Here is a 13,081-nt window from a genome sequence, read left to right on the forward strand (position 1 = left end):
TCCCGCGCTTCCTTCCTTGACCACCATGGAGTAAAACAGACATTAGTGCTGTTCCTCTTCCAGCCTTCCAGTGATTGGTTGCACGCTCCTCAACCATCCCTTTCCACCTATTTATTTATTTACTTATTTATTTATCTATCTATCTATCTATCTATCTATCTATCTCTCTATTTGTCCAATCATTTTATTGGGGGCACGTGCAACTCATTATTACAATCCATACATTAATTGAATCAAGCATATTTGTACATACGTTGCCCTCATTCTTGTCTAGACATTTTTCCTTTCTTTTAAAAAGAGCTCTATTGAGAGAAAATTCAGATGCCGCACCATTCACCCATTCAAGGTTTTCAGTTCATTGGTTTTATGTGAAGGAGAGGGGCAGCCATCAGCACAGATAGTTTTTGGGATATTTTTATCACCTCAAAAAGAAACTCCATGCTTCTTAGTCATGACTTCCCATCTCTCACCCTACGCAGCCTCTCATGCACATTCTGGCTATGAGTCCCCCTTCCTAGACTCTCTATGTAATATAATGGAGTCATACTGCCAGAGCCCCAGTGGCTGACGTCCTCACTTAGCACAGCACTCACGCCTGTTTGTACGTTACCAGCACGGCGCTGCTCCTGGACTGGGTAGCAGTCCGGTGTGTGGATGGACCATTCGTCCACAGCAATGGGTTATTGTGAATAATGCTGCACAAACATTTGTGTGTGAAGTGCAGACATGTGCTTCCATTTATCTGGGTGTATTTTCTGAATAATGGAATTGCTGGATCTACAGGAACTGCTGGGCACTTTCCCCATTCTCCTTGGGATGTTAAAACACATCCTTTACCATTTGTATTCTGCAATTAACTGTGTCTTCAGTGAGAATATGTGCCTGCCTGCACATAGCCATACGTCCATGTATGTACTTCTGCATTATTAACATATGAAAACACTTGTACCTACCCTTATGCATATACATCTATATCCATCCAAATAAATCTGTCTTGGAAGAAGTACAGCCAGAATGCTCTTTAGAGACTTGATCTCACATATTTTAGACATGTTGTCAGGAAAGACAAGCATGAAGACAAGCAGAAAGTCAGCATGCTTGGTAAAATAGGGGGGCAGCCAAAAAAGAGGACGACCCTCCACAAGATGGATTGACGCGGTGGCTGTAATGGTGGGTTCAAACAGAACGGTTGTGAGGATGGCGCGGCAGGGCAGCAGTTGTGTCCTACGTGCGGCCACTGTACCTTGGTATTGTCTTGGTGTGGTTTAGAGACTCGATGGCCCTGCTCCACGATAGCAGGCCAAAACGTAGTGTGTGGCCAGTTTCCGTCCCATTTTACGTTGGAACATCTTGTTCGTATTCACTGCCCTGAAAGACTGTGTTCTGTTTTATTCTAATGAGGCTTTAAGGCATATTCATTTCTTTAAAATTTCTGCCTTCTTATATTCATCTGATACCATTTTCTGAAAATTTATAGCATGTCTTTTAATAACATTTTGTTTATTAAAAGACATCCTCTCTCCTTTGAGCTGGATTTCAGGTGAACTTCAAACTTCAAGTTGAGAGTTACCAGCCTGCAGTTAGAAGCCCTCCTGCAGTTTGAGCTGTTTTCCTTTTCTATCCCCAATAGCATCGCCGATTCCACCCTCGTGGAGAAGTGTGTGCAGGAGCTCAGCACGCCCCTGCCTTCCTCATCTCCGGTGGAGCACACTGAGGCCCAGGTAAGTATCCTAAACTATGTGTGTATGGTGACCCTGAGCCCCTGCAGAGGGCCCGCCTCCCACCCCGGGTACTCTGAATTGGGGTCAGCATTGCCACCGGGTCCCAGGCTGATACTTACTCACCCCCTGTGAGGATCCCCAGTGATACCTGAGAGCCCTGGAGGATCTGCAGATGTAGATTCTGATTCTCATGTGGGGAGGGGATCCAGAAAGAGCTGGTTCAAGGCCTTGGCCTAGCAGCACAGACAGCCATTCTGTTACCCTGGAGGGCGAGAGAAGCCTTCCAGCTAGTCTAGGGCGGGCTGGCCGTGGTTTCTGCTGTGATGCTCTCTGGGGGTGGGCAGGAACAGTGAGTGTGACCACCTCATTCTTTGTTGTCCCCATGAGGGTCCATGACCAGCTGTCCCTGTTCAGTCCAGGTCCTGCCTGTGTGAACACGACATGACCACACGGGGGTGGTACAGCCCACCTTCCTGTTTCCCACCATTTCAGTGATGTCTGCTGTCTTCACCCAAGAGAAATTTGTTAAAATGCTCACTGGCTAAATTATGGGTATTTTTTGGAACTCAGTCTAGTACAAGGGTCCTTGGTAGTGCAGTGCTTCAGGTGTACAGCTGCTGATCCAGAGGACCTCCCTTCAGTGCTGCTCGTAGAAGTAAGAGATAGAGCTTTACCTGATAGGAGGGGTCTGGGGAGCTCCACACCCACCCCACCCCACCCCACCCCAGTCCCTTTGTGTCACACAGCTCTGCAGAGGGAAAAGGGAGGCCACTCCTTGGGCAAAGTAGGGCAGAAGAGCAATTTTGAAATTGTCCAAGACCAGTGACTGTAGAGGCACAGACCCATCTACCAATGCCGAAAGCCCCTGACTCCCTCTTTAAACGCAGCTTCAAATACAGGCAGAGGAAACTCATATATGCAGGACTTGCTTATTAGCTGTGGAAAATCCTTCCCAAATTTCTTGAAGTCTCCTTGTATGTGTGTATATCCGTGTGTGTATGTGTGTGGAGAGAGAGAGAGAGAGAGAGAGAGAGAGACAGAGCCAGAGACTGAGCGATGTCTGAATATCTCTGCAGTACTCCCCTTACCTGGACTAAGCATCTTTTTGCCTGAGGAGATTGGAAAACAAACACCACAGCTCTTCTGCAGTCATGGTGGATCCTGAGCATAATGTTTTCAGAGCATTTTTTGGCCAGTTAATGCTATTACAACAGTAGTGCCAGACGGCATTCCAGAGATGGTTTTATCAGCACTGGTGGCAGAAGATTTGGTTTTTCCGCCCAAACAGGAATTTTTGTTTCTGTGCTGGAGGCTGGTGGGGGTCCAAGAGAGAGAGGGGTGGGTGGGGGTGGGGTGGGCTTGTCTCTCATCTGTAGTAAGAGCTCGGCTAATAGATTTGTCCCTGCTCCTCTTTGCCTCAGTTGACCACTTTAAAGACAATTTTCTAGTCTTTCTTTATAGAATTGTAGACGTTCTGGCTTTAGAATGCCCTTTTCGGTATCTTCCAGAATATCGATTCTACAGTTGAGCTACTTGGCAACGATAAAGGCTTTCTTTCTCTAAATGGAATTCAAAGTTTAGCTTTGAAACTATCACTCTGTTTGATGTTACTGCAACCGACAGTGTTGATGTGGCCAGAAATGCCGATCGTCTGAGAAAACTTGTTTGGTCTGGTGTGTTTTCAGTTCAGATCATTTCTAAAACTTAGAACCTTTTGTTAGGGTTTTTAATTTTTTAATGTCATTGCACTCTGCTGTGAGTGCTTTCTGATAACGCCTTGAGAAGTAAGCTGCTTTCTCCCAGTGACAGGTTTTGTGCTCTGCCTGCTTCTGTGACTGGTCTCCTTTCTGACAGGTCTCCTTCCTCCTGGAGTACCTCTCCTCTGTGACCAGGCTGCTGCAGTCCTGCCTGCTGGTCGACCCTGGCCTAGTGGGCCAGGACGAGCTGAGACCGCTGCTTGCAAACGTCATCGGAGTTCTCACCATTCCCACTAAAAACATCGCAGGTGAGGGCCGCTGGGGTAGCGCTGGTGGAAGTGACTCTTGTGGAGAAGGAAACCTTTCTCAGCACAGAACACTCATCGCCAGGTCACCAGTTGGGCTGGGCTCGTGGTCGGTGAAGCTCTTTACAATGTGTTTTATAGTGGAGATACTTGTAATGAATTATTCCAGGCAGCAAGTGCTAACCAAACGGTCTGCAGTTTAAACCCCTCAGGCCCTCCACGGGAGAAAGAAAGATGAGGCAGCCTTCTGAAAAGACATGCGGTCTGGGAAACACTGGGGCGTTTTGCTCCATCTTAGAGCATCACCATGAGTTGAAACTGACTTCATGGCAGTGTGTGCTTTGGTTTTATTGGCAAAGAGTCAGCCCCAAGCCACCCGTGTAAATGAAGCCACGCTGTTACATCCTGTGTGCCGAGTAAGGGGGTTTTAGGCGGTGATTAACCCTATGCATGGTGACTAAGGCCAAGTGACTGACCAATACGGCATTTGCCATCTTGGACAGGGAAAATGAATAAGAACATTTTCTCAAGGTTCTGAAACTGTATTGAAAAACACACACTGATGCGAAGTTGAGTGTAATGCGTGGCAGTTAAGATCATTGAAACACTGTCAGAACTTGGGTCTCAAGACCCAAGAGGGAGGATGGTTTTCAGTCATGGATCATAGTCATTTGGCAATTCCTGTTGTCTTTGCATTCATGTCCCCATCCTGGAGCTGTGGAGCTGTTTGTTTGGCGCCAGGTCCGTCTTCAGACTCTCCTAAGCGTTGTGGGCACTCTGGCACTGAGGAGCCGTCATCGCTCTGGGGCCAACGCGTGGGGCCTGCTGAGCATTTTCACTGCACAGCCAGCAAGTTGCTGGGATGCTGGGAGAAAGCGAAGTCCTCGCCAGCGTTTTGGAGAAGCTGACCTCCAAGTGTTTCTCCCCTGCTGGAGGGCTCCACGCTGGCTCTCAGCGTCCAGTTGTTTCACTCCCCCCAGGGAGCAAAAATGGATTCTTGGGAGAAAGTGGTATAAAGCTCACAATATGACAGTAGCCTGTGGCCACCAAGGCTCAACCCTAGCCGAGAAAGCCCTCCCTAAGCTTACTGTTTTAGCTTTTTAATTTTTAATTTAACTTTTGACTTAAATATTTTATTTAGCTATTCTTAAGACAGAACCAAATACAAAGCATAAGTATGAAAGATGAAGCTAACCCTTTTCACGTGTAGCGTGCAGATATGTACACAGTACCCAGCAGAAGTACAGTGCATCCACAGGATTAAAATTTCATGGAGATAGCGAATCGGAAAAATGTTTCTTAAGAGGCTCCTCTGGGAGCTGAGAGTGAAAAAAGATGTGGAACGACTCGGTTAGAGCCAAGGCTTGCTCTGCTCCAAGCTCTCCAGGAGGGTTTTATAGCAGGATTTGATGAAAGTGGGGGGCGGGGAAGATGTTGCTGCGGTGGTGGCGGGAACAGCAGAGGCCTTGGACAGCCACCCTACACTAGAGAGGGATCAGGGTGACGTGGCCCTCCTTCAGAGGTTCATGGCTGGATGCTTAGCCACAGCAAAGTTGCAAGGTCCTGTCTCATGTCTCATGTCCAGTCTTCCCTGTGGGAAATAACCCTCAGTTCTTCAGAATGCTCCTCTTTCTTTTTGGCCTTGGCCTGTTCTTTCTTCCCTTTTCCCCTCTGCCCAGGGTACTGGGGGACACGGGGCACAGGAGGAACTAGACTAACGTAGAAGCAGCGCATGCAGTAGATCTGAAGTGAGGTATGCTCAACTTTGCTTAGTGAGGAGAGGGATTGCCAGGGTGACTTTGTTTGCCTGGGCGGGAGCCAGGAAGGGGCCAGTGAGAGGCCTCTCGGAAGCCAGTGCAGGAAGAAGCGCCTGGAGGCTGACGTAGCAGGTGGGCTGTGTGTCTTCACCTGGCTGACGTGTGGACGCCATTTCAAGTGTCATGAAGTGCCCGTGGCTCTGTTTTGAAGAGCTGTTCCTCTTCTTTATTGACGATTCCTTGAACTGTCCTGATTGATCTTACAGATACAGAGCTGGGGCCGACTTTTCATTGCACATGGACTCATCTGTTTATCTTCCTGGCGGCTCTGCTGAGGAGAGCAGCGGCTGTGTCTCTCTCCTTGGTCACAGGGGCGCTGGCCAGGCGCTGGGCGGCGGTGACAGGTGAGAGGGCTCTGGGCAGGGTGTGGGCCTTTCCCTCATGGAGCAAAGATGACGAGTGCGTCCTTAGAGTAGGTGATTGGCGTGATGTACAGAAGAGGCTATTGACTGATAGGGCCCCAGTGTTCTCAGGAGCACCCCACTGTGCCTTTTTGAAAAGTCAACACACTTTTCAGGCATACAATGGAGTCATGGTTCAGATCCGATCAACATGCATTAAATAGATAGAGAAACAAATACTCGCTTTGTATGGACAGAATGGTAAACTGAGCGGAGAACAAAGAACGAAGGAGGAGGCCTCCTATGTCGGCATCCCAAGACCTACTCCACAGCCGCAGTCGTCAGGGTAGCCTGGGACCGGTCCAGTCACACACACAGACACACACTTACCGACCTACCCACCTACCTACACAGCTGCAGTCGTGATCACGCACACACACACACACACACACACACACACACACACACAGAGTTGCCTTCATCAGCACAGCCTGGAACTGCCCACGTGTGGACAGTTGCTTGCTGACAGTGATGAAATCATTAAATCAGGACCAGAGAGTGTTTAACCAACAGCACTGGCACTTACACTAACTCAAGACGGACCACAAACCTAGATGAAAAACGTACAACTTGAAAAAAGCAAGGACAAGCATTAAACTCCCTGAGTTGATTTCTACCAGAGGGATTCTATAAGGACAGGGTAGAGCTGTTCCTGTGAGTTTCTCAGACTTTATCTCTTCGCGGGAAAGAGAAAGCCTTGTCTTTTTCCCACACAGCACCCGGTGGTTTCAAATTGCTAACCTTGGCAATTACCAGCCTACCACACAACCGGTATGCTGTCAGGGCTCTTAAGGACAAAATGAGGTCCGCTCCTACCTAGCCCAAGGACACTCAAACAGATCTAAAAATCGACAAACCACAGAAGGCAGACCAGACTTCTTGAACCTCATAAAAATCAAACAGTTCTTTGTCTTAAAAGACTTCACTCAAAGGGGAACCTACCCATTGGAAAAATATTTTTAATAATGACAGCTTCTAATCTGTAAAATCTCTAGCATTTGTATAGAAAGCTTCAAAAACAAAGATAAGTACTTAAAACGTGCAGCGGTCATGAACAGACAAAAGAAGACGTTCAGGCCACCGACAAACACCTCAAGAAAGGCTCATGCTCATTGACCATTAGACACCCAATCCTTGGGGTTTCAGACACTGCACATCTGGAGGGGAGCAGAGAGCGTCACCTTTCTCCTTGGAGCAGCTGGTGTGTTTGTGGGGGGCAGCCAGGGCGTAATCCTCCACACCACCAGGGCTCCTTCGTTAGTCATCAAAGGGGTGCAAGTCAAGTCCACAGTGAGCAGTCATCTACCCCGAGTGCCAATGGCAAGATCAAAAACTGCCAAAATACAAAGACTAGTTGAGGTGTGGAGAGACAAACCCTCCAACACTGCTGATGTAATGTAAAATGGTAAAAGCACTGTGCACGTCAGCCAGGCTGACTTTCAATGTTGGAAATGGTAATACCTTACAGTTCAGCAATCCCATTATTAGTTACACGTCCTAGCAAAATCAGGAGCCGTTGACATGAACAGATGTACGTTCACCGTTGTTCACCGTTGTCGCAACAAGAGCGAAATGACCTCACACCCATCAAGGACTGCGTGGATGAACCGGTGCATGCGCACAGAGGAATGCAGCACCCTGTGAAGGGTCTTTCACAATGCATCTGTGAAACTAATCATACACGAAGGAAGTGGAGGGTGTTGGGCCCTTGCCAGACCATTTGTTGTTCATTGTTTTACCTTCGTCCATTCCACACGTCTGTGTTCTATATTACTGGAACGCTCTCTTCTCAAACCTCACAGATACTTGAGCCTCACTTAAGTGAACACGGTTCTTTCTCCTGGAGGCCTAGTGATGCCTGGACCCCTTTCTTAGGTCACCCACATTTAGGTAAGCCTCAATCTAGTCAGATATACTTAACAATGATAACTCTTGCAGAAAAGAGCTATCAACCCCCAAATAATTTAAAAATCAGACACAACAGAATTGCAAAGCCAGTGGTATTCACAAGGCAAACTGAATTTCAGGAGACTATATCAGAGCTCATTTATCTGAGCTTGAGTTTGATCCCATTACTGACTCGAGGGCACCCGCCCTCAACAAATGTGTTCTCACCACAGGAAATGAATGATGACTGATGAGGTATGGGCTCTTTTGAGTTCACTTTCCTGCTCTGCCTATCCTGTGCTCTCTATTTGCCTATCCGTTCGTAACTGCTTGTTATTCACGTAACAGCCTGGAGCCTCCTCCCCTTCTTATGCCAGCACTGGACACCACGTCATGCTCTGAAATGCTATTTGGCATCAACTTGTTGGAAACAGAGACACACTGCTCTTAACATGGTGCCAATGCATATAGTCCAGGGTCTAGCCATGCCCAGGTTTTGTTAGGTTAAAACTGAGCTAAAATTCTTAAGAAGTGGGAAATCCTAAAGATTGTGGATTCTGGCAAACCCCAAAGGATCAAGTTAGAGAGGGAGAGATAGATAATTGGACGGATATTCACCTCTATGTAATCCACTTATTTGGGGTCTTAACAAGTAAGGCAATAAATAGATAAATGCATAAAAACAAGGCACAGACACTGACAGACGCCCCCTCTCGCCCAAAAAGCACCCTAAATGAAGTGAAAACTGTTCTTGGGTTCATCACATTGCCTCAGTACGATTTCATTTCCTTGTTAACACAGGCTGCCTTTGTGGCACCTGAACTACTGATATCTTGATGTCATAGAGATTTGAAAAGCGGTACGATGAATTGCTGGGTTACCTGATTGCTTCCTCTCTGTTTAATGTTGAAGATGCTTTTAATCAGCCTAATCTGAACTTTCAGATGTGCTCTGCAGCTGTGTGGGCCTGGCTGCTGAGTGCCCGGCCCTCTGTACCGCCAGCCTGCACTTCCTTTCTGTTCTCCTGACTGAGGAGGCAAAGAGGCATCCTCAGGACAAGGAGCAAGCAAGTCCCTGCTGTAGCCCAACAGTGGCCTCACTTCTGGATTGTGCTGAGGAACACCAGGACTCTTCCGAGCGGCTCAGCGCAGCCATTCTGCAGGTGAGTGCCCGCTCTGCCTCTCAGCACGTGGCTGGCTTCATCTGTTTGAGGAACGCTCACGGGAAATGACTTTCCAGCTTGGTTTCTGAGTTTGTTGCTAATGGTTTAAATTTAGACATGTTGTGTTAGTCCAGGTAGACTAAAGAAACAAATCCATGGAGACTCATATGTGTATAAGCAAGAGCTTCATATAAAAGAGCAATTGTATATTGAGAAAACATCCCAGCCCAGTTCAGATCAAGTCCATAAGTCCAAAATTGGCCCATATGCCCGATAACAGTCTATAAATTCCTCTTCAGACTCACACAACACATGCAATGATGCTGAATGCAGGAAGATCACAGGCCAGTGGGTGGAAAGTCTTGTGGATCCATTGGCAGTGGAAGTGTCTTAGTACTGGCATGGGTCTCCACGTGGCTCCTCCAGCTCCAAGGCTTTGGCCTGTCTCCACATGGCTTGTCAACAGAATGCCAAGCAGGGAGAGTGTGCTTCCTGCCTCCTGGGAAGAGGATAGGAATTCCCAGAATCCCACACAGAGGCCTCATTGGCGATGACCTGATTGACAGGTTAGACTCCACCCCTTCTCAAGTTGACAGGAGATTATGTAACTGCCCACGCGTATATAAGGATACCAGAAATGAGTACAAGGTTACATGAGTCACCTCCTCTCTGGTCAGCCCCTCCCACATGGGATGGCTTTTCCAGTGAACATGGTGACAGCGTGACCAATGGAACTTGCACATGTGACCTGGCACAGTGTGACTGGTCAGGGGCACAGGCATAGTTCATACACATTGCCATGTGACACGGGGTGCCCATCTCTGAGAATGTCATCACCCAAGTGGCATTCAACCCACCTCCGTGATAGTGAGTGCTTCTGTGGGTGCACAGACGTGTGGAAATGGATACTTGTTGGCACACATTCAGGAAAATATCCCTTTCTAAACATGCCTGCTTAAACACTGAAAACTACTTTCTTAAAATTCTAAAATGTACAGCAAGGAATATTCATCAAAGAATATTCAGAAGTCACTCAAGTATTGTGATTTTATAAGCACATTAACAAAATAACCTAGAAATATTTCCTCAGAGGCACAGACTGTTTTCGTCCATCTTGGAGCACTGCTAGGTTTCGTAATCACTGCCGGACTTGGGGAGTGTTACGTTCTCAGCTCCAAGAATGTGCCCAGGTTTCTCTGTCAGCTACATCTTCACGGAGACCCTGGGCCACTCTGCCAACTGGCTCGCTCCAGCCCCTCTGCTGCTTACCATCCGGGGAGTCTCTGCCTTTCTACCTGTGGAAGTATGGTTGTGCCCATTTCGGCTGGGACCGTTGTGTGCTGAGAGTGCCAGTGTGTGCTGTGACTGCTGGGAAGAGAAGGAGGCTGACTGGGGAGAGAGTGTTGGCCTCGGTGTGTCTTTCAGAGCTGGCCCCTCCACAGATCATACAGACCTGGCCCATGGAGGGAGGGAGGGTTCGTCTCCACAGATACTTCAGCGCTGGCTTGTGTTCTGTGGGATAACTTTTCTTTCGGAATAGGTATACAGATGGATTGTGGCTCAAAGTATGGAATATTAAAACAATGCTTACATATATTTTTGATTATGCAAAGGCATTCGACTGTGTGGCTCATAACCCACAGTTATGGATAACATTGAGAAGAATGGGAACTCCAGTACACTTACGCTAAGTATGCTCATGTAAAAACCATACATGGACCAAGAGGCAGTTGTTTAAACAGAACAAGGGAATACTGCACGATTTAAAATCAGAAATTATGTACATCAGGGTTGTTTCCTCTCACCATACTCCTTCAGTCTGTGTGCTGAGCAAATAATCAGAGAAGCTGGACTAGAGGAAGAAGTACTTGGTATCAGGATTGGAACAAGCTGTGATACGCAGATGACCCAACCTTATTTGCTAAAAGTGAGGACGACTTGAAGCACTTGCTGATGAAGATCAATGTATTCAGCTTCAGAACGGATTACAGTTCAGTAAAGAAAATCAAGATTGTCATAGCTGAACCAATAGGAAACATCATGATAAATGGTGAAGAGATTGAAGTTGTTAAATATTTGGTCTTGCTTAGACCCACAATCAGTGTTCGTGGAAGCAACAGTCGAGATCAAAAGATGCATTGCGTTAGGTAACCCTGCTGCACAAGGCCTCTTTAAAAATGTGGAAGAGCCAAGATGTCGCTTTGAGGATTGTGGTGCACCTGGCCCATTCCATGATATGTTCAATCACCTCATACATGTTATAGTTGGATGTTGCATAGGAAGACGGAAGAAGAATCGATGCATTTGAATCATGGTGTTGGTGAAGAATATTGAAAGTAACATGCCTGCCAAAAGAATGAACAATCTGTTTTGGAAGAAGTACAGCCAAAATGCTCCTTAGAAGCAAGGATGGCAAGACTGTGTCTCATGCACTTTGACATGTTGTCAAGAGAGGTGGGTCCCTGGGAAAGGCCCGTACGCTTGGTAACGTAGAAGGGCGGGGAAGAAAGGGAGTCCCATGTGGAGGTGGAGTGACGCTGGGATGTCACAAAGGGCTCAAGCATAAGAATGATTGTGAGGCTGGGCAGGAACAGGCATTGTTTCCTTTTGTTGCTAGGAGTCGGGGCTGGCACAAGAGCACCCAACAACAACTACTTGTGATTTTGTTTACTAGAACAATTGCTATTTATAATCTTTAGTATGTTTCCTTTGTGTCTAAAGAAAATGATGTGTCTGGAGCCCCCGGGCACTTCAGTGATTTCTTAATGACTCAGAAATGTTCTTCCCTATGTTTCTGAATTTACAAATGAGCTCGTTTCTGGATATGGATGCATTGGCAGTGACTTAAGCCAGGTTTCCTGATAGCTCAGCCCTTCTTGCCTGTTTATAGCAGCAGTAGAATGTGCATCTCCAGTGTTTGTTAGAAGGGACAGGTCAGTTGCAAAGCAAAGGAAAGAAAGTGTACCCATTACACATTTCTAAAAACCATAGGCCTGACATAAAATCACATTTGTAAATGAGCCTAGCCAGGGTTCTGCACTTAAAACAACATTCTTGTGACTAAGAGTGATATTCTAGAAGTTGTTTAAGGTGCCAACAAAGCAAAGAATTTTTCCAGGCAAAGCATGCTATATTTCAGGTCAGTGTTCCTGTGGAAAACAGGGTGGACCTGAGACGGGCTGGGAGGAGGATGTGTCTGGGAGGGAGAAAGGGAGATGCGGCGGCGGCATTTCTCCTGCTCAAGGCTTCCTCGCATGGCTGCCCTCCCGGCTGGGGAATGCTGTGCTCTCTGCATCACTGATGCCAAAGGAAGCTTTGGTCTGTTCAAGACGTCGCTTTCCTGAGTGGTTAATGGGTTTTCTTTCCCTGTTCTGGGCTCCTCCAGTCAGCCCATCCACAGAGCAGTCTCCCACCTTCACCACTTCTCTCTGGGCAGCCACGTCACTGATCAGTGAAATAGGGCCGGGCCTCTCAAACAGGTTGCGTCTTTAGCTCATGGCAGCTGTGCTCCCGCTTCAGGTTTTCTTCAGGGTAGATTTTTGCTCTTCTTTGCAGTGCTACCAAGGCAGGCCTCGCAGGGACCCGCTGAGAAGGGCTGCTGCCCAGGCCTTGATGTCGCTCCTGGCCATCAGCAGGAGGGCGCAGAGCTGCGCTCGGAAAGGTGAGCTGTTGTCCGTCTCGCACCTGCCGCGTGTTGTGTGCGGCTTCCACAGATGCGTCCATACGAAAGCACGGCAAACACGCATTACGTTTTATATTGAGAATATTTTTCATGGCAATTTGTTTTACTGCCTAATGATTTCTTTTCGAAAGAATCTCTGCCTAAATTAGAAACAAAAGTCCTAAAGCCCTGTCATCATTGCATCTATTCGATTCATAGTGGCCCTGGAGGCAGAGCAGACTGCCTCAGAGGGTTTCTGAGACTGTAAATCTTTGTCAGCTGACTGCCCCGTCTTTCACCCTAAGACACTGAGGCTCTGAGTGTCAATACTCACACACCACAGTGAGTCCCGGCCACCGAGGAGTTGATTCCGACTCAGAGCCACCTGTAGGACCGAGTAGGACTGCCCCGTGGCTTTTGAGACCTTAGC

At 47.5% G+C, this 13,081-nt stretch overlaps 1 protein-coding gene across 1 annotated transcript in view; it reads left to right on the forward strand.

The window, feature by feature from the left end:
- RTTN (rotatin) overlaps positions 1-13,081 on the forward strand; it is a 96,860-nt gene that overhangs the window by 75,874 nt on the left and 7,905 nt on the right. Inside the window, exons 37-41 of the mRNA XM_075532648.1 lie at positions 1,631-1,721; positions 3,576-3,726; positions 5,747-5,884; positions 8,773-8,990; positions 12,546-12,651. Of these exons, the coding sequence (XP_075388763.1) occupies positions 1,631-1,721; positions 3,576-3,726; positions 5,747-5,884; positions 8,773-8,990; positions 12,546-12,651 (704 nt within the window). The remainder of the gene's footprint in view (positions 1-1,630; positions 1,722-3,575; positions 3,727-5,746; positions 5,885-8,772; positions 8,991-12,545; positions 12,652-13,081) is intronic.

Source organism: Tenrec ecaudatus, chromosome 15, assembly GCF_050624435.1.
Source record: "Tenrec ecaudatus isolate mTenEca1 chromosome 15, mTenEca1.hap1, whole genome shotgun sequence".
In the NCBI taxonomy this organism is placed as follows: domain Eukaryota; kingdom Metazoa; phylum Chordata; class Mammalia; order Afrosoricida; family Tenrecidae; genus Tenrec; species Tenrec ecaudatus.